The 27067-nt window shown below is 34.3% G+C and overlaps 1 protein-coding gene across 4 annotated transcripts in view; it reads right to left on the bottom strand.

Moving 5' to 3' along the window:
* The window catches only part of CYTH1 (cytohesin 1), a 215280-nt gene that overhangs the window by 41711 nt on the left and 146502 nt on the right, over positions 1–27067 (bottom strand). For 3 of the 4 annotated variants that reach the window (XR_012475996.1, XM_074225034.1, XM_074225033.1), the window contains 8 exons: positions 25680–25762; positions 18222–18286; positions 11201–11267; positions 10600–10718; positions 10065–10145; positions 4944–5056; positions 4270–4418; positions 3540–3652 (listed from right to left, as the gene is read on the bottom strand). Coding sequence is in view for 3 of the 4 variants with exons in the window: in XM_074225034.1 (XP_074081135.1) it covers positions 3540–3652; positions 4270–4418; positions 4944–5056; positions 10065–10145; positions 10600–10718; positions 11201–11267; positions 18222–18286; positions 25680–25762 (790 nt within the window). In the remaining variant the exon portion in view is untranslated. Of the gene's footprint in view, positions 1–3539; positions 3653–4269; positions 4419–4943; positions 5057–10064; positions 10146–10599; positions 10719–11200; positions 11268–18221; positions 18287–25679; positions 25763–27067 lie in introns of those variants that run through there. The other variant, XM_074225032.1, reaches the window with a different exon arrangement.

Here is a 27067-nt window from a genome sequence, read left to right as displayed (position 1 = left end):
TACCCTGATGACACTTGTCCTTTGAGAAGAAGTGATAGTGAAAAGAGGCTGTTGAATACCAAACGGATGTGGGGAAAAATCCAGGAGATAAAGCAAAATGGAATAAAAGTATTTTTTCTGATGACAGAAAAGCTTGGTCATTTTCTCAGGACAGTTCCCTGCGGTTATAAAGAATTCTACCATGAAGCACTGCCACAGAGAGTGTTTCTAAATTGAAGGAACAGACATAAAATGAGCAGACGCATCACTGAGAGCACCTCGGACAGTCCCTGTGGAACTCACAGGAAAACCTTCCCCCTTCCTAAGTGATACATCCCCTTCTTCCACTGGTAAGGTGTAATGGTAGATATGCCCATTCTTTCTCCCTTTCCTTCCTCCTTTACTTTCAATATGAGATATGGGTCTCCTGAATTCCCTTTATAATTTCTTGATTTTAAGTACTTTTCTTCTCCCAATCATCCTTTTAGCTCAGGCTCACAAATGAGAAGTCTCAATCTCAACCTAAATGAGTTTTATCTTTGGTATATTACTGCTTTGTTTATCATTGGTCCTCTCTTCTGGCTCTAATCTGGTAATACTTAACTGCAAAAACTGTGCAGAGCCCTCAGGCTGGGAATAATGTAAGCATTCCTAAGGAAATTGGGAAACAGAGAATAGTTACAACAGTGTAACTTGTAGATAGAGCAATGCTAGACTTTCAACACTGACCTGATTGGGGGAAAAAAAAAACACTGATGAACAAGTAATTTTCTTATGATGCTTAGAAACTAGCAAAAAGAATGTAGATGAGTTTTCTTTTAGTTCCTGAACTTTTGTCTTTTACTTTTTTAATTTCATTTTTTACTTCACACTTTTTATTACACTTTTAATTCAGAAAACATCAGAAAAATTCACAAGAACAAAGACTCAGAAATGCCCCCAAAGGGTCAATTCTACTTCTTTTCCAGAAGCATAGTGATTAAGAAAACAAAGGTTCCTATTTCCTCAAAAATTTTAGAAATGATTTTCAAAAGAGTAGTGATAAGCAGATTTAAAATAGATGAGGAAATTTCTGTGTGTGTGTGTGTGTGTGTGTGTGTGTGTACACTCATGATATGAATAATATTAAGGGCAATTTTATTAGATCTCTACTAAGAGACCCATATTTATGATGTCTTCAGTTTACTCACTATACACATTCATTCAATGCTTATTATGAAATTGCGGATTTAGGTTATCTGGGAGTCTAAATTCTAATTGTGGGAAGTACTGTACTCTTTACTAAATTAAAGGGCAAAAAATGAAATCCCTATAACCATCCCCCCCAAATCCTGAGCAGAATTCCCTAGGGACTGTGCAAAAAGTCAGAAGCAGCATTAACAGTACCACCAGCAATTACAAAAACAGAAGAACTAAAAAAATAAAATAAAATAAAATGCTGCAGCAATTACAGTGGCCTGGGCAGAGCAAGAGAGCAGGTGGGGGGTGGGGATGGGGATTACATACCTCCTGGAGTTTGGGGCAAGGAAAAGAAGAGCCAAAATCATGGAACATACAAATGAGGGAAAAAAGAAAATTAAAACAAATAAATTAAACCAGGCTCCTTATTCTTATTTTGCAATGCACATTCATGTCTGCCTTGGGAAGGAGCTAAGCATCAAAATGCTACTTTCTGGGAACAAGTTTTCAGCTGACCATTAGTTAAATGCATGAATGAAAGTATAGTAATCTTATATTTCACTACTCACTTGGCAAGTGTAAAATTAGTGGCAAGTACTGAAAACGTGGCCCAAAAGAAGCTACAATTTAGCACTTATTAAGCTAATCCTTATTAGCATGTCCAGAACCCAGGGAAAAAGGAATCAAAATTCCTGGCAACAAATATTATTTCAAGGAAAATGAAGTTTCTATCTAAAGCTGGTCCAGTTTTCTTTTTTTTTAAAGTACATCCAAGTATATACACACACATATATATGTATCTAGTACACAGAATACATATGCATGTATATAATTATGCTTACATTACAATATAATTGCAATGATAATGATGGCTGCCTCTCCATCACAATTATTGAAGTGGTAATTTTAGGTTTCCGTATCATGCAAAGTATCAGTAACATATGAGGCTAATGACCCAGCAAAGCTTGATTGATGTTTATAAAAACAATGCAAAGAACAAGTTTGTTTTAAAAAAAATCTAATTAGAACTTTAGAGGAGGAGAGTAAACAGAACCTTAGGTACAGTTTTTCTTTTTTCTTTTCCCTAATCTTATTTTTCTCTTAATCTTTTAGTTTATATCACCTTGGAAATAATGGTAAATAGTAAGTTAACTGTTTTAATGGTTTTAAAGCAGAGATTGCTAAGGGATGCATGTACTACTGGTTTAAGGAAGCACAAAATATTGGCTTGTTCCAGAATAACATTCAAAACCAAACCACCAGAATGGCTCTTTAACATTGAAGACATTGTAATTAGGTGTAAATATAATTTCAAGATGAAAAACTGTAAATCCTTTGAATTAAGAATAGTGGAAAAATACTGTTCACCTCTTTACGAATGTCAATGATGACCAAATTAGAAACTACTTCTAATCTCAATGGGGTGGTTAATTGAGATTGTTTATACCCATAAATTAGTTGATATGGAAGAGAATCCACCCACAGCTAATAATAATAATAATAATAATAATAATAATAATAATAATAATAATAATAATAATAATATAGAGTCCAAATAGTCTGGGGCCCATGTGTTTACTGAATTTAGGAGGCAGATGATTTCTTTTCATATTTTGAAATATCTCATATCAAAATAAATACACTTCACAAGGAAATATGTGAACCTGTATAAAAACCTTACAGAAAAAAAAGATTCCTTCTGGATACCCATCCCTCACTTGGTGCCAGGGAAGATATGACCATAAGTTCCAGCAAAAGAAGCTCACCTCATGCAGAGGGAGAGAAGGAAATAGAAGAACACTTAAACTTTTTTCCTACTGAATATATCAGGTTTAGACTGGAAAGGAGAAGGGGGAAAAAACTCCACTTGCCTGAGAATGATTAAGAGTGCTGTGGATGCAGCTGCAGTCAAGCGCTCTGGGATTGCCATGCATGCTGTCTGCTCATGGAGTCAGAACTCAGAAGGAAATGATAATGCACTGGGGTGGGGGTGGGGGCAGGAGCACCAGATACAAGGTATAGGAATGGGAACTAGAAGGATGGATACCACTGTTCACTTCCCACATGACTTAAGGGAAGGAAAAAGGGGAAGGAACCAATTCCTTGAGGAATTTCCTTGAAACATAACCTGGTTAATGAACCCCAGAGGTGAAAATGAGGGAAACATATAGTTGGACATTCCACAGCTAAGTTAGGTTTATTTCTCAATAGGGTATATACTTTCAGGGAACTAAAAGAGAAATATACTTTTATTTTTAGATGGAAATTTATTATAAAACAAACCACATTAAAGTCCCTACAAAACTATCCTTAATACCACTTTCTTTGCCGTGAATAATACAAATTCCTTCCTCTGAATTAACTGTATTAGGAGCTACTCACCAAGCTTTAGTAGCCAGCCTTCACGATCTGGATTGAAGAAAGTATGAGTGAGGTCATTTCCGTCATCTTCAGGGATTTTAAAGGGTTCATTTTTTATGCTCTCGTAGAGATTCTGGGACAAAAGATCACATTATTTATATACAACTCTGATACAATCAATGCTCCTTTCATTCTTTATACTTAGCCCTTTCCTTCTTACAGAATGATTAAATTTGAAGCCTACTAGATATTTAAAAATAAAAGTATATAAATATAAGGAAAAAATATAAAATATGATCTCTTGTTCAATGTAACTCCTTTATTCAAGATTTAAAATCCACCTTCCCTTTTTCAATCATTTGCTTACGTCTTTATGCCCACAAAATTCAATCATTTCCTCCTAAGAAACAAGCCCATTCCAAAGTCAAAAAAATGCTTATGATCCAAAAAGTACTAACAATTAACTTTTATCAGACAAACAGCATGATATAGAAGATAAGAGGACCTGACCTAGAGTCACAAAGAACAGGATTTAAATGCTGCCACATTTACTGTGTGGCTATGGACAAGTCAACCTCTCAAACTCTAATCGGTAAAATAGGGATAATAATAGCAACTATCACGAAGGGTTATTGTGAGACTCAAATGAGATAACTTATGTGGAACACTTTATAAAAATCTTAAAGTATCATATAAATATTAGTTATTCTGTTCTTTTAAAATTGGGATACTGTCTTCCACATAACTCACCCTGAGCAGTTCTTCTGGTAGATCACCTCCATCATTAATGCCTCTATTCATGCCAATGAATCTCTCCACTGTGGGTTTATCTTTAACATTGGGGTTATGGAGACTGGTATTCAACATAATGATGGCAAAGGAGAGAACATAGCAAGTGTCTATAAGAAATAAAACAACAAAAACATTGCAATGCTAAGAAGACCAATCATAAATCCCACTGGAAAACAACAGCAATGGAATTAACAAAAGAGTCTCTTCTGATCTCCAGAAAAGTCTCCCGAATCCATTCCAAAACTTCTAATCACCCTGAAAAAAGAGAGGCAATTGGCAGAGTTATATGACAAAGCTAACAACATCCTGTACCAGTGTTTGATATCTGAAGGCATTTCACACATCCAACCAGTACTACAAAAGGAAAGGCAAGGGGCAGATAAGTGGCACAGTAGATAAAGCACTGGCCCTGGAGTCAGGAGGACCTGAGCTCAAATTTGATCTCTGAATCATAATAATGCTTAGCCATGTGACCTTGTAAGTCACTTGACCTCATTGCCTTGCAAAAAGAGAAAAAAATTGTAAAAGATGCTCCAATAGTCCCTGTACACTTTAAAAATTACTTGGTGGCAAGGAAAGAATCAAACTGTCAAGAAGACATGGGATTAGAGACTGCTAACAGCTTTATTTACCTGTGGACTGAAAGACTCCATTATTGCATTGACAATATCGCTGTGCAAATGCCTCCATCATTCGATCAATCTTCTGAGCTTCTCCTGGAAGACGAAAGCTCCACAGAAACTGCCTATATAGTTGAGAGAATGTCTGTTATAGTATCTTCAGATTTTTTTCTTTAGTTTTTAGAAACTCTAGTAACATTTTATACAGAATGATAAAATTATCTGCTAGGCTTTATAAATTCTGTCCTAAAGTATTGAACAGATTTATTCCCTTGTCCACATTTTAGACATATTGGCCAATCCTATTTATGCTAATAAAAAGCATTTGACAATAAGTTTGAGGAAATAGAAGAAACTATACAATATATCATTGAACAGTATAAAAATTTAGTGCCTAATGAATGCTCAGCAAAACATTTAGTTAACTCAAATGATAAATCAGATGCTCTCTTCCTTTCATGGACTTACAAACAACAAATACTAATGCAACGATAACAGACTTTAAAAAAACCATGAAAAACTCGATCAAAAATTGTACAGGAATTGGATCTTTATCACAGTCAAAAACATTGTCTCCAATTGCAACCTTGTGAGGCAAGCAGAACAGATATAAAATATCAGAAAAAAGGAGAGATCATTATTGTCTGATTAGAGAGAGTAACCCCTTTCACCAGACTAATAAGCAGACTAATAATACATATGTACTTTGTTATATGCAAACTCAATATATGAAAATTCTGATTTATGCAAAATACATTTTCCCAAATTATACACATGAGTATTCTTTTCACATAGGGATCAAGGCAATTGATGAGATCTAGACTTAAGCTTAATTTCATCTAGTTGGCTGCAATGATAAAAGGAAACTACCAAGAAAAGAGGTCACTATTATGCCCAGATGGTGAAAATTCAACATAGTTTTACAAGTGAATTGTGATAATCATATAAAAGAATCCCAAGATGACAGAAGGAATTTAGAAGTAAAATAGATTTTTCTTTACAAAATGAGATATCTCCTTCACTCTGTAAAGATATAACTTGGAGATTATCTTTCTTGGAAAAAAAAGGACAGAAGACATTAAATACATACACTTTTGTACTTCCACATTTTAAAGAGGAACAAATAAGAAATCCTGGATATTTTTGACTATTAGTTTATAAAACTTACAGGATCATTTCAATCATTGTATCTAAAGCAGGACCTAGGTCTGGGCCATAGTATGCACTTAATAAAATACCTGCTGATTGATCTAAGAGCAGTATAAAAAAATAGGATGGAGGCATCTTTGAATTCTTGGGGGATAACCTCTTCGTGCCATATAACCTGGAAAATTTCAGTCAAATAATAGAATAAGCACCAGATGCTTTGCCATTTGAAAGGAGATTAATAGCATTCAAAACCTCTTCTTTAGTTGGAACTTCAGCTAGGGACTGAACGACTTCAACTTCAAATAGTCAATAGCTTCTACATTGACTGATGATGGTTTGTTCAACCCATCTCTCTAAGATCATATCCCTATCATTAATAAACATGGATCCATTAACACTGAGCAGCTGAGACGCACCATATGTTTTTGGCCATAAATAGCCTTCAGGGTCTCGTGAAAGCATTTTGGTTGGTAATTGTCTGCATAAAATTGAATTCCATCTGCCTTGTTACTGAGCCAAGAGTTCTGTATCTCCCTCAGCTTCACTTAGACTTTACTTTTGATGGAATTAAACGCTGCCTTCTTAGAAATGGATGAACTATCTTGCTGGCAAACCTTGTGGAATTCTTGTTTTTCATTTAGCAGCATCTGTATTTCACCATCATTTTCATTAAACCAATCTTGGTGTCTGTGACTGTTCTGGCCCAGATAAGCAAATGCAATGCTGTACACCAGATATCTGGAAGCCGCCTACTCTTTTTCTGTTCCACTGTTGCCAAACATGTGTTGGCTCAGTTTTCCCTCCAAGTTAGCAACAAACTTTTCCTGCTCAAAAAGACACTCTAGGGGTGGCTAGGTGGCGCAGTGGATAAAGCACTGGCCCTGGAGGCAGGAGTACCTGGGTTCAAATCCAGTCTCAGACACTTAGTAATTACCTAGCTGTGTAGCCTTGGGCAAGCTACTTAACCCCATTTGCCTTGCAAAAACCTAAAAAAATAAAAAAATAAAAAGTAAAGGAGAAAGTGTTAATGGTATAGATTAAACTTAAAAAAAAAGACACTCTAATCTCTTGACATTAATTCTTCTAGTATTCACCTTGCCTTGGGGCTGTTCTTTGGTTGAAAATAAATATTTAACTTAGAGAGAATGAGTCTGTGATCAGTCTAGCACTCTGCACCAGACTTTGCCTTTGTCACTCTTATATTCTGTCTGTCTCTTTTCCTTACAGTCACATATTCTAGGAGATGCCAATGTTTACCATAAGGGTGCATCCAGAAAGTTTGAGTTTAGGTTAACAGAACACAGTGTTTGTGATGAGATGCATAAGTCTTCAGTAGAAGGTGACCATTGCTACTGCTGTTTCCAACTCCATTCCTCCCAAGGACTCCCTACCATGTCTGGTAATCTGAGCAGCCTACTCTAGCATTAAAGTCACACAGAATTATAAGCTTATCCTCTCTTGGTACATTGATGGTAAGGTCTTCATAAAATTTTTCTTTAACTCCATTATTCATCTCTATAAAAGGAAAAGGAATAGATTTCACTTTATTTCTCTTTTAGTCATTGCTGGTAGGATTCTTGCTAGAGTTCTTCTCAATAGGCTGATCTTTCACCTAGAAGTTAGTCATCTTTCTGAGAGCCAGTGTGGCTTCAGAAAGGGTCAAGGAACAGTCAATATAGTATTTGCTGCCTGACAACTCCAGGAAAAATGCCACGAACAGAACAGAGGGCTGAATACAACAACATCTGTAGATCTGACCGAGGTTTTTGATACTGTCAGTAGTGAAGAATTTATGGAAAATTATGTTCAAATTTGGTTGCCCAGAGAAGTTCATCAGTCTTGTACTTCAGTTCCATGACAGCACGCATGCCCAGGTTCTGGATAGTGCTATTGAGATTTTCCAGTCATCAATGGAATAAAACAAGGTTGTGTCCTTGCTCCTATACTTTTTAGTATGATGTTTTCAGCCATGTTATCAAACACCTTCAATGAGAATGAACATGGCCTCAAGGTCAGCTACTGCACTGATGGCAAATTCTTCAACTTGAAAAAGCTACAAGCCAAGACTAAAGTAGAGGGAATGTTTGGTGCATGATCTTCTGCTTGCAGATGATTGTACACTCAATGCAGCCTCTGGAGCTGAGATGCAACAAAGCATGGATCAATTCTCTGCTGCTTGTGCTAATTTTGGTCTAACAATAAACACCAAGAAAAACAGGAGGCTCCATCAACTAGTACCACACCAACCATATGTTAAGTCATTGATTACAGCTAAAGGAGAAGTTTTGAATGTTGTGGACAAGTTCACTTACCTTGGTAGTGTCCTTTCCATGCAAGTACACATTGATAATGAGATTGACACTCATGTTGCCAGAGCTAGCTCAGTATTTGGGAGACTCCGAAAGAAAGTGTGGGACAGAAGAGGTATTAGACTGACTACCAAACTGAAGGTCTGCTGAACCATTTCAACTGACCTAATTGTTATATGCCTGTGAAACCTGGACAGTCTACCAGCACCATGTCAGGAAACTGAATCGCTTCCATTTAAATTGTCTTAGGAAGATTCTGAAGATCACCTAGCAGGAGAAGATACTTTCTTGAGCTAAGCTGCCTAGTATTCTAACATAACTACAGAGAGTGCAACTATGATGGGCTGAACATGTTGTTAGAATGCCAGACGTACACTTGCCAAAAAACTATTTTATGGAGAACTACTCACATAGGGTAAGTGCTCTCAAACGGATCAGAAGAAGTGATACCGAGACACCGTGAAGGTCTCATTGAAGAACTCTGGAATTGATTGTACAGTATGGGAGACACTGGCATAGGACTTCCCAGCATAATGTTCCCTCATCAATGAGGGTGCTACACTCTATGAGGAAGGCAGAATTGAAGCAGCTCAAAGGAAATGTGACATCCATAAGTTTAGAGTACCCACCCCAGGCGTACATATGGACTATTTGTGTCATACTGTTATAGAGCATTCCAAGTTAATATTGGTCTGATCAGCCATGGTAAGATACACTGTAATTTGTCTCAAACATGGAGATGTCATTTTGGTCTTTTTTGATAACAAAGCAATTAAACCAATTAAAAAAATAAGTTAAATCTCTACCTCACAGAGATTTTGCAAACAAATTGGGTATCTCTCTTCCCTATTCTTCCTTTCCCTTTCGAACTCTACCCACCTCTCTGTTAATTTTTCTTAACAAACTATAATTCATTTAAACTTATTTTACTTATTGATAGTATTATGTTTTCTTTTTTAAAAATGGAAGGCAGAAGAATGGTAAAAATGGCAAGAATACTGAATTGAGAATCATAAGACCTGAGATTTAATTCCATTTCTGTTTTTAACTAGCTGTTAACAATGAACATGTCTCAAAGCATCTATAAACTGAGGGGTGGACCTTGTCTAAAGGCCTTGTCCAGTGGTAAAGCTCAAAGAGATTCTTTTAACAAATTACGTTGTTGGGTTTGTTTTTTTTAATGTGACTGAATTTTTAAATGAGTCCTATCTGGATAAGGAAAAAAAGTCATTAACTAGCTCTATAAATAAAAAGTTCTTTCAGTATATTTAAATTATAAGTCAATCTATAAAGTAACCACTGTATAAAATGATGTTATTTTGACTTTGACATCTTTCACAATTTCCCTTAACCATTGAAAAGCTATCAATTAAGGGCAGTTAGGTGGTACAGTGGATAAAGCACAGGCCCTGAAGTCAGAAGGACCTGAATTCAAATCTGACCTCAGACACTTAATAATTACATGCTGTGTGACTTTGGGCAAGTTACTTAAGTCCAATGCCTTGTCAAAAAAAAAAGCTATCAATTAAGTCTCAACCTGCCTCAGGAAAATCAATGTTGAGAGTTACAGATTTACTAAAATACCATATACAATATACAACAGAAACTTTTAAAAAACAGTCATTTGATTGAAAGCTGCCTTTCATGCCTTCCAAACTATCTCTGATTTACTTACCTTAATGCCTGGACAAGATTAAGATCTGTGAATTCATGTAACTCCACAAAAGCATGAAGGACATGGATGTTAAATTCATCTCTATCAAAGTCAATTAAAAAATAAGAGGAGGAAAATTAAAAGGCATAGTTCATCACAGGATAAAATTAATCTGCTTCCCACCATCCCTTGAAGACAAAAAGCCTTTTGAAATGGATATCCTCAGCGATTAACTCCCACTGGATCAGAAACTAAAGTCACTGACTTAGAATTTCCACAACTGGAAAAGAAAGATCATATTTTCCATTAAAGATTATCTACAATCTATATAATTTTTGTTACCTATGGCATGATATTATAGAATCTCAGAGCAGGAAGGTACTTTGGAAAGCCTATAGTCCAAAGGTAGTTTTAGGAACATGATTCTCAACTTTAATTCTCTTACTTAAAGTTTGAGAAAGTAACAAAACTATAGTATGGGGAACAAGATCTATATTACTGTATAGCTAGCTCTTTACCAAACTTTTCTACCCTCCCCCAAGTCAGGGCCATATACCTTTCACCCAGGTAGTCTCCAATAGCGGTTTTGTTGAGCCCTTCACCTTTGTACAGGAACTGTGCAATATCTTCACAAGTATTCTTCAACAGGTCATTCTCTATTAAGAATTGAATTCCCTGGAATATTCACAAGAAAAGTGCCAATAATTTTAACAAGTTTAAAATACATACTCTCACTTGATGTTCATAACCGTTGGTGACGAAGTCACTACAAGTATTTTCCATGAGTCACATGGCTAGCAACAGTTACAAATAGTTACAAATAGAATTCAAACCTAGGCTTCTCCTTACTCCAAGATCAGTATTTCTACTACCCCCACAGTGTCCCTCATTCAATATATATATAAGGAAAAAGGACAGAGGAGAAAACAAGTATGACTAAATTGAATTTATATGAATTCAACAAATATTCTCTAATGGAAAAAATGAGAGGATCAGTCATCAGCATTCTCCCTCAGGCACAATTCTAAATAGATGACATTAATTTCTACAGGATCCTCAGAAATCAAAAAGTTCAAGAGGCTACTTTTATCTAAAGTCATACCTGAAAGATGCCATTCAAAGTAATAATAGCCAAGACTGTGTCCAATTTTTCTTACCTTTTTGGGGTCCATATTGAATTTTTTCCTGCCCATGGCCACCTGTTTGTTCCTCTGCATGTTTTTCCTATAAAAATAATCATCATAATATTTTATTAGTACTCTAAGGAGAGTAATTATTCAAAAGTTCATGAAAATGAATGTATAACCAAAGACCCAGGACTTGGAGAAAATTAATTTGAGCAGATAAGAAACAGAGTCGAGTAAAATTTGGCATCAAAATAACAACAAATTCAAGTGTCATTTGAACATTTGGTGAATATCATCACAGAAACCCAAATCTTGGAGAGGTTAAGAATATTTAGTATTACAAGTTATTTTTCTTCCATACACAAGGTTAGTTTAAGTTGGGTTACAAAGGTATTTTATTTCCAATAAAAGTTTGGATATAATTTGGAATGATGAAATGTAGACATCAGTGAGACTATTTAGAGGGAATGCAAGAAATGTGTAACTAAAATAAATTTAGATGCATTCTATGATGTTTCTAAGATGAATCCTGTAGTCTTACAAAATACATATGGACTTAGTTGAGAGATTCTAAAAATGATTCTTAAAATAAATTATGATTGAAATTCATGAGTGTTAGGTTTTTTATTATTAATTCATATATGTATGCTTCTCAAAACTCAATGTTTAATGCATGTTTAAAAGGAGGCTATAAATAAAATGCAGGATAAAAAAAGTTAAGGGAGAATAATAGAATCTTATGGATGGAAAGTATCTCAGAAATCATTATAACTTATTTAACAAATATAAAAAGTGAGGGTCTAGGCTTGCCAAAAACAACTAACTAGAGGCAAAACCAGGAAGAAACTACATTTTTTCCTAATTCCCAGGCCTGCAATAAATTAATTTTTTTCTCTTCCATAAAAAGAAAGTCATAATTTTAGTTTAATTAAGAAAGACTAAATTGGCCTGTTTGCCAGACTCACATTGTCTCCTTACTCCATGGCCTTCACTTCCACCTCACAAAATCTTTAGTTTCCAACTTCTGTTCAAGTACCATTTCCTATAGGAAGTCTATTCTAATCCCTTTAGTTGCTGCAGTTGTGGGCTTCCTTTTCTTACTGAATCTCATCTTTTTCATTAATGGTTGGGTTCAAGTTTTCAGAATGTGCCACCCACAGGAATGCTTTAAAAGCCTCATTTTGTTGAATGCCTATCTTTGTTCATTAAAAGTTAGGCTGAGGTATTCATTATTTATCACCTTAAGGTGCACCTTGAGCTTCTGTGCTCTTCACAACACATTATTCCATTCATTTCAATGATCTATTGTGAGTACAGAATATTCTTGTACCCAAATTTTCCTTTTCTCTCTTGGCCACTTGCATAAGTTGTTGTCCTTAGAATCTCTTGGAGTTAGCAACCTAGATGTTTTTGTTTGTTTTACTGGCTTTCCTAGAAGCAAGTTACTTCTTCTTTCAAATGGTACTTTGCTTTAATGTTCAGAAATTCTGGGTAGTTTTCATGTATTATTTCTTTTTTGACTTATCAAATTCTTCTGGTATATCTATAATTCTCAAGATGTCTCTAGGCATCAAGACATTAAGAGCAACATGCCTATCTTGTAAATTGATCATGTTTTCATTTAAAATTATTGCTTTTTGCATCATTTCTTCCACACTGTTCTTTATTTCAATGTATTTACATTTCTAATCAATAACCCTCTTTTTTGATTCTTTGATGAGATTTGCCACCACAGATCCAAGTTTTTCTATTCTGCTTATTATCTCTGCTGAGTAAGCCATAAATTCTACTTTTACAATACTTATTTCTCTTTTAAATCATTCAGAAACATCTAGCAGTTCCATGGTCTCTTGGGGCCCTCTGTCACATTATGCCCTGATTCATTTTCCTTGGTCTTACAATACTTATTAATAAATGTCCAAACTCATTTAGCTGATCTAGAGGCCACATCCCCTTCTGTAATTATTATCTTCCCTTTTGGCTTATCTGCTTATGCTCAATTTCTTCAACTGAATTTTTATCTTTTGACATCTTTAGTAATTTCAGTATTTTCCCTTATACTCTCCTATTGCTCTTTCTCACTCTTTCCTTTTAATGGTAATTTTTTTTAAGGTTTTTGCAAGGCAATGGGGTTAAGTGGCTTGCCCAAGGCCACACAGCTAGGTAATTATTAAGTGTCTGAGACCGGATTTGAACCCAGGTACTCCTGACTCCAGGGCCAGTGCTTTATCCACTAAGCCACCTAGCAACCCCTTAATGGTAATTTTCCTGTGGATTGGACTTCAAAACTCTTTTAACCTTATCCCATATTGATGAATTCATATTCTGCAGATTTTAATCTCTGCCCCCAAGTGATTTCTGAGAAGAAAGAACTATTTACAACTGTATGCCAATCCCCTTTCCTGAAGGTGTATGTATGTATGGTGTGCCATATACAAATAGATACCCTCTCTCAGTTCCCACTCTTTCTTGGCTCTCTGGCTTAGCAATGTTGTAGTACATACTGCTATCCAAGCAAGAGCAAGTGTTTGTCTTTTGATTTTTCACAGCAGAAAGGGAGTAATGAAGGTCAAAGTGGAGAGGCAGAAGGAGATAAAGTTAAAGCTGAGTTCTTTTTTTTTTTTGTTTGTTTTTGCAAGGCAATGGGGATAAGTGACTTGCCCAAGGTCCAGTTAGGTGATTATTAAGTATCTGAGGCCAGATTTGAACTCAGATCCTCCTGACTCCAGGGCTGGTGCTCTATCCACTGTGCCACCTAGTTGCCCCTAAAGTTGAGTTCTTCTGCAAATCCTATGGATCAGTTTGTGCAGCACATTGGAGTATAATAGCCAATGGAAGAGGAGATGCTGAATAAGCAAGTTGGAGATCAGTCTTCTATAGAGTTACTTCATCAAGTTGTCACATTGTTAAATTTCTTGTTTTAGACTGTGGAGACAGCTAAAATTGCTTTACTTCTTTTGAAGAGGTCTGAGAAGTCAGGAGGATCAGAGACAGTGTCTAGTCCCCCATTTTGTTGGTTATATAGCTTTTCACTCCCAGATCAGTATGGATTGCTCCATATCCTCACCTGTAACCTTTCCAGCTTCCTTTTTACGTTTTGTATCCCCCTGTTAAAATGTAAGCTTCTTCAGAGTTTTCTCATATTTGAATTTTCTGTACTTAGCATAACTTCAGGCACACAGTAAACATATAATGTGTGCTTGTTCTATTCAAATACAAAATCTATCTATCCTAGTGGGATCCTAGTGAGAAGGTCATTTAGGTTTATGTATTCAGTAAATCATATAGTTTTTCCAGGTAAAAATAAAGTGAATACTATATTTAGAAATTTTATTTAGAGATAAGTTAAATAAATTAAATAGTTCCAATAATTTTTAGACATTACAGAATTGGCAGATTTTCCCCCATGTTAGAAAGGAAAGGTCTATTAGCACATATGAAGGATGTGCTGGGTCCACATCCATAGCCTTTACAATTCAATTTTTTTTAATATATGCTGGAGTTACTATATTATTACAGAATTCTGAATTGGATTCAAATGTGGAAGAACCAAAATAAATAAATCAAAGCAAAAGTTTGCTTATTAATTTGTGTCCAAAATTTAGGAAGAACTTTCACCACACTGCTATTCATATTACCAACCATATAAATTGGTTTTGAAGATTTACTGGGCACTATCTACTAACTTTTGCAACATGGAGTTGTAGCTGCATCAACACACAGTTTCTAATTTCTCTTAATTTTCTATGTATTGTTTTTAGAGCTAGTTCTGGGGATTTATAAGTTTTCAGTTCTTCCATGGCGGTATGAAAAAATAGAAGAAAATGTGAAATATCTCATGAGAAAAACAACTGACTGGGAAATAGACAGAGGAGAGATAGTTTAAGAATTATTAGACTACCTTAAAATCACAATTTACAATAATGCCTAGATATCATATCGCAAGAAATTAATTATCAAGGAAAACTGCTTTGATATTCTAGAACTGGAGGGTAAAATAAAAAAACTGAAAGAATCCACTGATCATCTCCTTTAAGAGATCCTAAAATGAAAACTCCCAGGAACATTATAACCAAAATCCAGAGCTCCTAGGTCAAGGAGAAAATATTGCAAGAAGGCAGAAAGAAATAATTAAAATATCATGGAGCCACAATTAGGATAACACAAGATTCAGTGGTTTCCTCATAAAAGAATCATAAGATTTGGAATATAATGTTATAGTGGGCAAAGAAACTAGGATTACAACCAAGAATCACCTAAACAACAAAACTGACTATAAATAAAATTGAATATTTAATAAAATAGAGGATTTTTAACCATTCCATATGAAAAGACCAGAGCTAAGTAGAAAACTGAACTTTCAAATACAATACTCATACATAAAAGGTAAAGAGAAAGCATAGGGGGTTTAATAAGGTTAAACTGTTTACATTCCAACAGCAGAAGATGATATTTATAACTCCTAAGAACTTTCTCACCATTGGGGAAGTTAGAAGGATTATACATAAACAGAGGACATAAGTGTGAGTTGACTAAGAAAGGATAATATCCAAAAAAGGAAAATGAAGGGATGAAAAAAAAGGTTGTTCACTGAGAAAATGAGGAAGGGAAAGTAAAATGAGGTAAATTATCTCACATAAAAGAGGTACAGTGGAGAGGAAGATGGAGTGTGGGTAGCAGTGGTGGGCAACATTTGAATCTTACTTTCATCAGAATGGGTTCAAAGAAGGAATAACATACGCATTCAGTTGGATATGGAAATATATCTTACCCTACAGAGAAGTAGGAGAGGAAGTGGATAAGACAAGGGAATGAAATGATAGAGGAAAAGGCAGATTGAGGCAGTGGCCAGAAGCAAAACAGTTTTGAGGAGGAACAAGGTGCAAGGAGAGAGAGAGAGAAAAAAAATAACTGTGTGTGTGTGGGGGATGACAAAAACTGTTGGGAAAACTTGAAAGGAGTATGGCAGAAACTAGGCATAGACCAACATCCCCCCCATATAGCAAGATAAGATGAAAATGGGTACATGACTTAGACATAAAAGCTGATACTATAAGCATATTAATTAAGTATGGAATAGATTACTTGTCAGATCTTTGGAGAAGGGAAGAATTTTTGACCAACGAAAGAGAGCATTATAGGAAGTAAAATAGATAAAAGGTTTCACACAAACAAAATCAATACAATCAAAATTAAGACGAAAACAGAAAACGGGGACATTTTTTTATCCTAGGTTTTTCCAATATAGGCCTTATTTCTCAAATATATACAAAATGGAGTCAAATTTACAATTAAAAACCATTCCTCAACTGATAAATGGTCAAAGGATATGATCCAGACAGTTTTTAGAAGATATCAAAGCTATCTACAGTAATATGAAAAAATGCTCTAAAACACTATCGATTAGAGAAATACACATTAAAAGGTATTATCTCACAACTATCAGATTAGCTAATATGACAGAAAAGGGAAATGACAGGGAATGCGGAAAAATTGAGACATTAATAATGCACTATTGGTAGAGTTGTGTAATGATCCAACCATTCTGAAGAGCAATCTGGAATTATGCTCAAAAGGCTTGCCTTTTGACTCAGCAATACTGCTTCTATGTCTGTATCCCAAAGATTTTTTTTTAAAAGGAAATGGATCAACATGTATAAAAATATTTATAGTAGTTCTTTTTGTAATGGCAAAGTCCTGAAAATTGAGAAGATGTGAATTAATTGAGAATAGATGAACAAGTTGTGGTATATTACTATAATGGAATACTACTGTGCTATATATAAGAAATGTTAAGCAAGATGCTTCAGAAAACCAGGTAAGACTTCATGAACTGATGTAAAGTGAGCAGAATCAAAAGGCCTTTGTACACAGTAACAGCAACATTGTATAATGATCAATTATCAGCAATATTCTCAGTATTTTCTGAAAGATGCTAGCCACTTGCAGAGAAAGCAGATTTATTTTTTTTCTTTCCTTATTTTCCCTATCATTTTTTGGGGCCTGTGTTTTCTTTCATTACATGACTAATATGGAAATGTGTTGCATGACCATATGCAAAACCTATAACAGATTGTTTGCTTTCTCAGATGAAGAGAAGGAAGGAGAAAGAGAATTTGGAATTCAAATTTTTTTTAAAAAACTGAATTCTAAAAATAATTTTTACCTATAATTGAAAATATAAAATATTAAAAAATTCTTGAAAAATAGTCTGTGTTTTGTTCAGCCTGCATCACCTAGATTAATGCAATAACTTTCAAGTTCATCTCTTCAAGTCTTTCCAATCCAATCCATCCTCCATTTAATCTAACAGAGTGGTTTTTCTAAAATATAGGTCTCCAGGGGCAGCTAGGTGGCGTAGTGGATAAAGCACCGGCCTTGGAGTCAGGAGTACCTGGGTTCAAATCTGGTCTCAGACACTTAATAATTACCCAGCTGTGTGGCCTTGGGCAAGCCACTTAACCCCATTTGCCTTACATAAAAAAAAAAAAAAAAAAACCTAAAAAAAACCTAAACCTAAAATATAGATCTGCCCATGTTATTCTCCTTTCCATTTTAGTGGCTCTCTACTATTCCTGGAAACAAATACCAACTTTTTTGTTTGGCATTTAAAGCCCTTCATACCTACTTCCTTCTTACCTTTCTATTCTTCCCACACTTTATTTCCCTCCACAAACTATATGATTCAACTACACTGGTCTCCTCATACAAGACACTCCATCTCTCATTTGTCTGTCTTTGTACTGGTTGTCTCCCATGCCTGGAATGCTGTGCCCCTCATTTCTGCCTCTGAGTTTACTGGACTACCTTTAAGACTCACCTCAAATCCCACCTTCTACAGAAAGCCTTTTCCAGTCCCCTCAGCTATTTTTCTCTGAAATTATCTTCCATTTGCTCTATGAATATATTGTGTGTACATAATAATTTACACACACAGACATAGAGTAGGAACTCTTTCAGAAAAGAGGTTATTTTTACCTTTCTTTGTATCCCCTTTGTATTGGGTGAGAAAGAACTTAATGAATGCTCACTGATTGACTGGTACACTCACCTCTCTTCTGTGGATCCCAGGCTCTCAATTTCATTCGTCACTTCTGCTATCTCATCCTTCAGACGCTGCAAAAACAAAAACAAACAAACAAAAGAAAACCATAAATAAGATGCCAAGAAGAGAAAAGCCACAAGCCAAAATAAAATACTTGAAATCTAATGCTAAGAAATTTCTCAAAATTAAAATCAACCTGAAGATGACTAGCTTATCTTATAGAATTATCAGACCATCTAGAGTTCTAGAAGTTAAAAATGCAGACATACAAGAAGGTGCTAATGTTTCATTCTTGTATTTGTTTCATTTTCTACCTTACACAGTGCCATGTTAAATGAAAAAAGTTACCTGAAAAATAAACACACACGTGATCACTATTCTGACAAATTATCTTCTTTTGTATAGCAATACTTCAACCATTTTTTCATTTCAGGAAACAAAAGTATACGATTGGAAGAATAACTGTTTTGTATTTTTAACTTCCATGTAAATTTCAATTTGCATGTGAATTCTAGAATAATAAATACAGATGTTTATGTTCACTAAGATTTATTATATAGGGAGTGTTAAAGAGAGTGGCACTGACACATTTTGGCAGTACCAAGTTAACTTTTTTTTTAAGGTTTTTGCAAGGCAATGGGGTTAAGTGGCTTGCCCAAGGCCATATGGCTAGCTACCAAGTTAACTTTTATAGTAAATAGAAATTTCTAAGACCTAATGATTTGCAAAGTAACATTATGGGAAAACCATACAAATTGAGTTAGTTGGCTGATACCTGGGAGCACAGGAAAAGCAGAATTTCTAATGATGCTGCTTCCTCATAAAAAGCAAGAGTCATTCCTGAAATGATAAAGGCTCTCTGGTCCTATGACTGACAAAAAAGAAAATTTACTGAAACAAAATTTCACCACTTCAAAAAAGCTGAGTAGGGGCGGCTAGGTGGCACAGTGGATAGAGCACTGGCCCTGGAGTTAGGAGTACTTAAGTTCAAATCTGGCCTCACACACTTAATAATTCCCTAGCTATGTGGCTCTGGGCAAGCCACTTAACCCCATTGCCTTGCAAAAACCTAAAAAAAAAAAAAAGCTGAGTGCTTCCCAGAAGCAGAAATAAGATGAACAAAACTTTTAATGGACATTATGGAGAGTTATCACTATAAAGAACCTTAATAAGTGACAGAAAATATTTCCGTTATTGTTGTTACTATGTAAAAAATGCAGGGTATGCAATACTAGGCAAGACAGAGTGATATAGATTTGCATTCTTCCAGAAAAATGTGGAACTTCTTGAAGATAAGGATTGTTTTTTCATTTTGTCTTGGTATTCCTAGTAGTCTAGTATAATGTCTTGGACCTATAGTAGACATACCATAAAGGCATGTTAATTAAAATGGATTAGATTCTCAAACCAAGAAATTTCTATAAGGGATTTAGAATTTGAAATGATCACAATAAACCAAGTGTAGTTACATCATGGAATTATAAAGAAACTGTAAGGAAAGATGATCTCTTCTTTTTCAGGCTTTTACATTCTCTAAGGAGCTGTTAAGAGAATGAAGGCTAGTTGTCTACCTGATCCTCTAAGCCTCCATTCAAGTTCATGAATCTTGCCCCTTTATATACATGTGAGGGATTATATCCTCTTTGAGCAAGCAGAATCATTACTATAATTAAATTACATCTAATTTTTTTGAGCTTTCACTAAAGTTACAGCTTTTTAGATTAGGCGGGAAAAGAATCCTAACTTAATATTTCCCTTTTTTTTCACTTGGCAAAAATTCTAGTAGTGTTTGCCATTCCCTACTCCAGTGGATTAAGGAAGACAGAGGTTAAGTGACTTGCCCAAGGGTCACACAGTGAGGATGTGTCTAATTTAAACGCAGATCTTCTTTACTCCAAAACTAGCCACAGAGTCACCTTCTTGCCTTTTAGGCAACTAGAGGTTAAATGATTTGCCTACAATCATACATAAGTGTAAGAGGTCACATTTGAACTTGGGTCTTCCTGACTGCAGGTACAACTCTCTATTCACTGAACTATCTAAGCTGGCCCTGGAGTTACTAATTCCTTAAATTTTGGTTTTTAACTTAGTATTTAAATAAGTACTTTAAGATGTACAAGTACTTTATAAATATCCTCACAACAACCCCAAGGTGCTATATGCTCATTTTAAAAAGGAGGAAACTAAGGCAAGTGATTTGCTCAGGGTCACACAGCTAGTAAAAGTCTGAGAAAGGATATGAATTCATATTTTCCAGACTTCAGGCCAGCCCTCACCCAGCTGCTTCTGTCCCTAGGTTATAAAAGTAGGTAATCATCAAAATCATCAAGTATTTTAGCATTGAGGGTCTCCTCTTTAAAATATAAAAACTACGAGAAGTGCATCAGAGAGAATATAGACCTACCTAACTATAACCTCTACAGAAAACAAAGTACAAAAAAATAAGCTAAATCCCGCAACCTGCTTTTATTAATTATTGCTTTAGACTTCATATATTTCTTTACAGTCTTTCTCTTTCATGTACTTTTTTTCATTTATAAAATTCAGATTCAGTGAAACAATAAAGAGAAGGTAGAATAGAAAAATGAAAATATCAGGAATCATAAGACACAGACACAGATTGAAATGCTGTCTCTGGCACCAATTATCTGGGTGACCTAAGAGAAATCACTTAATCTAATCTTTTAACAGGTATGATAACATCTGCACTATCTATACCTCAAAGGACTAAGGTGAAGAAAGCATTTTGAAAAACAGAAATTGTCAAAGAAATATGAGTTATTAGCTCTGAAAATATTGGAACAAATTTTAGTGTTGTAGGATAAGAGATGAGTAATGAAATGCAGACATCATCTATTTTCATTCTACTCATTTGATGCAATTCTCAAATATTACTTAATGATCTGAAAATAAATTTGAAATATTCAACTGAGCAACAAGGATTATACAGTAATATAAAAGGCATTTCTTCCTACAGAGTCCTTGCCCACTTCAGGTCTATTAAGAAGGAAACTGCAATCCTTCTCTGTATGGCCTGTTACAATGTACAACTTTTCTTGATTTCCTATCTGAGAAGGGATCACTGCACAAAATCTAAGGTGACTTGAACAATAATTATTTAGGATTTGGGATGTCTTAAATAGGCAGAGCTTCTGATTTATCATACCAGTTTCTCTTAAGACTGGAATTTGCTCTACTGGCTAATCAGGTTTTTCTACTTATCTACTTAAACTTCTTTAAGGCATAGGTATAAATAAGAAATTCAATGGAAAAAGCTCCATTGAGAATTTGTAAATCAGCTGACTGCCTAATCAATGGATAGCTATTATCTTATTGCCAGTCATTTATCTGCACATGCCAACTCTATTCAAGTACTGCATTTCACTGCAGTAAACTATACTACCAGAACATAAACTATTTAATGAGTAAGCTTAATTTTTTACTTTTTTTAAATTTTACAATTTCCCCCCCTAATCTTGCTTCCCTCCCTCCAACCCCCCAGAGAAGGCAGTATGTTAGTCGTCACATTGTTTCCATGCTATACATTGCTCTAAATTGAATGTGTTGAGAGAAATCATCTCCTTAAGAAAAAAAATATAAAATATAAGAGATGTGCTTAAATTTTTAAATAATAATGTTTTAAATAAAATCAAAGCTCAAATCATTCTGCATATCTGAACAGCATACTATCTTCCTTTTCCTCACAGGAACCTAAAAGACTGCTCTAAACAGCAACCAAACTGTCTTAGACTGATTTCCAGTTGGTTTTATTACTTTTAACTACTAGTATGTCACAAAAGTACTATGTAATATCATTTTCCAATATCCAGAATTTAGACACATTATGAATAAAACAGGTAGGGTTAGCCTTAGAAAATATCCACCACTTACAACATCCCTAGTGGAAATTCATTCTAACAGTCTTAATTACAAAGCTACTTAACAAATTATCTTTTATAACACAATCTGTTCATAAATTAGAGCTTGTCTATATAAAAATATTAGTTTATTAACTCTTTCCTCTCCAATTTTTGCATGTTACTTTAATATCAGAGACTCATGAACAGTTGCTAAGGTATATATATATATATATATATATATATATATATATATATATATATATATATCATGTGCAATACAACTATATTGTTAGATTCCCAGTGAACAGAAACTCAAATTCCTGTACTAGGATAGTCTAAACTAATCAAGACAATGCAAATAGAAACTAAGACTGGAACCTACCAATTGCTACCCAAAAGCGCAAAAATAATCTTTTCAACTGGATCTAGAGAGATACGATCCTGTCCTAAGATTTTGGTACTCTTTTTATAGTTTTTCTAGTATAGTCCACAATGTAGGGTAGAAAAAATTAGCAGCATTTCTTTACTTGTTCAAATAAAAAAAAAGAAAGCACTTCTCTCTCCAAATAAATTTCTGTTACCAAGACTTTAAGTAGAGATTTTTTAACTATTCACTAACCAAGTCATAGAAAGTATCAGCCTGTGTCTCAGACCAATAGTCTAGACACACTTGGGAATTACATAACCAACAGAACTCGCAAATACCATTTCTTTGACCCAAAATATTAAAATACGCTAAAGTATTATAATAAAGTCTAAAATAAATTCTATAGATTCAAGGGATAAAATATGTCAATGACTTCCTAGTTCCTTCTCAAACAAGGTAATATTATTCTTTAAGTTATACCATTTAAAAAGGAAGGAGGATAATGTGGCATAAACTAGTATAACTTTTGTTTCAAATACCTATTTCATAGATGATGGAGATTGTAATTGGCTCTTTAGAAGTAAAAAGTCAAAAGAAATTTTTGAGAAAAACACTATATTGAAGTTAACAGATGAAAAATGTCAATTTTGGGGCAGCACAGTGGATGGAGCACCAGCCCTGAAATCAAAAGGACCTGAGTTCAAATTCAGCCTCAGACACTTAATTTTTGCCTAGCTGTGTGACCTTGGGCAAGTCACTTAACCCCATTGCTTTAAATAAATAAAAAAAAATTTTTAAACTTTCAAAGAAAAATGTCAATTTCTATGTTAGGAAGAACATATGTATTCCATTTGTGAATCTAGGGGAAAAAATTAGGAGAAACTTTTTTCTTGTCAAAACTATGAACTGCAGTGTTATCTTTTTTAATGATTAAAAATAATTTTATAAAGAGCTTAAGAAAAACTAAAAAGATGTTTCCTCTGATGGGAAGTAATTTATTTCCTGAGACACAGAGTTTAATTTTTTTTCTTAAAGAGAACTATGAAGAAGAATGAGATGTTAATCAGTACACAGAGTAAGTTGAATAATTTGGGACTATATTTTCAGATAAGTGAACAAGAACCATATGCTGTTATACTGAGAATTTGAGATAACTTTGGTTGTAAGCTTTTGAATACCCAAAATATTATAAATAATATCTATGTCATTATGCTTGACTATAAATTCCAGTTTAAATAAACTGTATATTTAACATTAATATTTAGTTATAGAGAAAAAGAGTAATTACTCATGGGAAAGGAGATCTCCTTTCTAGTTTATTTTATATAGAGACATCAATATCTAATGAACTGGGATTTATGCCTGAACTATTTGATGAAAGGATTATAACTTTATTATATGGGAATATTATATTATAGGGAAATATATGATCCAAACATACCCAGGATCTTTCTAGAGATAAGAGATTAAGAGTAAATAAGAGAATTAATAAAGTGATAGAAAAAAAACAAAAGAAAAGTTGGTGAGATGCTATTTGAGGATTATATCATCAACAACCAAACGTGAATGGGAGCTTAAATCTTGGAGTTTAAAATATTTTTCCTTACCTCTTCTCACACTTATTTTCTCATATAACTTAAAAGCAAAGTGTCTGATTGGCTGTTGACAATTAATAACAACTTGCATATGTCTTCCTGTCTTACTAAATATAAATTGTATATTATTAGGACTTTTAAAATTCCAAAATTTTAAACTAGAAATTAGTAACATATATGAGTATCTCCTCACCTAAGGGGCAGACTCAGTTCATTAAAATAAGGACATTATATGTATAGTAAAGAAAAGATTAATTGCAAAATAATGCATTGTAAATTCAGTTCTGGCAACTCCATTTAGTCATTATTCTGTGAATTACTTAATCTAATGGACCATGTACAAATGCCAATTTGCTTAACAGTAGTATGTGGAAAATAACATTTATAACTCTTTCTCAGGAAGAAAAGGAACTAGTCAAGAAAAAATATTGAGGACTTTTTGAGAATAGAGGAACCTAGAATAAAAGTTGGAAAAAAAAAAACTAGGTTAGAAAGGGCCTGCTTATTTGTGAGAAGCCTAAAGAAGAAAAAGAATACTCAGATCTATGTATAAGGCCTAGTACTAGATTCCTCAAAGTAGAATAGGAAAGTCACAGCAGTGAGAAAAACTGAGCATAGGTATATCCTTATAAAGAGGGATTCCCAACAGGGAGATTCAAATCTGACTTAGTCTAGAACATCCAGGATAAAGCATTGGATTTAATCAGGAAAATCTAGGTTCAAATCTTGTCTTATAAACTTACTATTGTGTAATCTTGGACAATTCACTGAACTTCTCTATGTCTTAGTTTTCTCATCTAAAAAATGAGGGGGATGACCTCTAAGGTCATCTGGAGTTGGCTAGGTGGTGCAATGGATAGTATGTTGGACCTTAAGTCAGGAAGACATGTGAAATCCACCCTCAGATATTTCATAGCTGTATGACCTTGGGCAAATCATTTAATCTCTGTTTGCCTCAGTTTCCTCATCTGTAAAATGGAGATAGTAATAGAATTTACTTTGTGGTGTTGTTGTGAGGATCAAATGAGATGATAATTATAAAGCATAGTGAATGGCACAGAACTTCATAAATGTTAGCTATTATTATTATTTTTTAAAGGACCCTCATAGCTCTAAATCTAGGATACCATGATGATGCAACATCATCCCGAGTAGAGAAAAAAAGGCAAAGAAGAAAATTTATCCTCTGTGACAACAGTTAAAATGTCAAATTCCATCAGTCTTTATGTTTTATTATGAATTTCTTTTGTTAATAAATTTTATATGTACACATACATGATAATTTTAATGTTGAGTTATACCAAATATAATTACTATTTTATTTATTTTTATTCAGTTTAATTAAACAATTAATATCTATGGAACTTAAGAAAGAGGCTGAAGCTTTTTTTTAATGAGGATGAATTTTTTAATAAGGATAAATTGGTAGTAAGGGACATAGTGAATGATGAATGTTTATTGACTGCCCATTCAAATATATCTGTGACTCACACTAGAAGCTAGGAAAGACAACAATAACAAAACAAGAAACCAAGGGGAAGTCTAGGAGGGGATGATATATAAATGAGACTGCTTGAGGCCACTTAACCTTGAATAAGATACACCTATCACACTATCAAAACATCTGCTTTATTATACTCACCTGAATGTCAGCCAATAGTTCCTGCTTCCGACGACGGATGTTCTCCAGCTCCTGACGTTCTTGTAAGGACAGGTCGCCAGGAACTATAAAAAGAAAAGAAAAATATTATTAGGATTCCTTTGGCTCTTAAAAATGGAACCTGTTTAAATTCAGAGGGCAGATAATGGAGGTTACCTAAAAAGAAGTGAGTTTCAAAAGAACCTCTATTCTAATATTAATAAATAGGCTTGAAAGACAGAGGGATAAAATGACCAGCACTGTTCAAATAGAAAAGTTCATCTCCATGGGAATGAAAAAACTGGAAGAGAGAAGGCTACTCTGTAACCTTGGAAAAAAGGAATAACTTGAACTCCTAAGTCTATTTCAGGTCCTCTCTAAAAGAATAACCTTGAAACTTTTTAGCACTAAGTAGTTTAAGACAGACTAGTAAACATACACACTTGATGATTTGCTCTACCCTATCTTTTGGAGAAGTCTAAAATAGGGACAATCACTAAGCACTCCTTGAGGTCATACATCTGTGATATACTAAACCCAGAAAATAATAATAAATAAATACATTCTCTAGAGAGATGTATACTCAATATCATTACTTCCTATACATTGGAGTAATCAACCCCTCCCCAGCCTTCAAAAGCTAGATAAGAATGTTTTTTTTTTAAATTTTTAATCTGATCTATTCTAATATAAGATATGTTGACTGGTTACAATCCAATGAAAATATACAGTACAAATTCAAATAATGCAATCATTTCAGGGTATTCATTATTTTCAAAAACTGAGACTTAGAAGTTTACATTCCAAAGCTCCTTTGAGAAAAGAATCCCTGAAGAACCAGAAGGAAACTACACATATTGACAGATAATACTGTTTTGGAATAATTTACTTGATTCTTTTTGGAGGAAGCTATAACAGGACTCTGATTTATAATTACAGAATTCTTTTAGAGTAGGAAAGAATAGGGGTCGGCTAGGTGGCATAGTGGATAAAACATCGGCCCAGGAGCCAGGAGTACCTGGGTTCAAATCCGGTCTCAGATACTTTATAATTACCTATCTGTGTGGCCTTGGGCAAGCCACTTAACCCCGGTTTGCCTTGCAAAAACCTAAAAAAATAAATAGAATAAAAATAGAGTAGTAAAGAATATTTAAAAAATACTTTGTAGTTACCAGCATCATTTGCCCTATAGCATGATGATAAAGACAATGAAGATTGTAAAGGCCCAGCTAAATTAATGAACCATGTACAGTCTGAGTGATGAGGAACAAAAAAAAAAGAATTCATAAAAAAATAATGCCCATCTAGAACAATAACATAGAAAATATAAATTATTGTTTCCCTTTGGAATCTAAGTACCTATTTCCTAAGTAGAAGAGTTCAAGGGTCAA

The sequence above is a fragment of the Macrotis lagotis genome, chromosome 2, assembly GCF_037893015.1.
Source record: "Macrotis lagotis isolate mMagLag1 chromosome 2, bilby.v1.9.chrom.fasta, whole genome shotgun sequence".
Classification (NCBI taxonomy): domain Eukaryota; kingdom Metazoa; phylum Chordata; class Mammalia; order Peramelemorphia; family Peramelidae; genus Macrotis; species Macrotis lagotis.
Note: the sequence above shows the minus strand (reverse complement) of the source record. Positions and strands in the feature narration are given on the sequence as shown.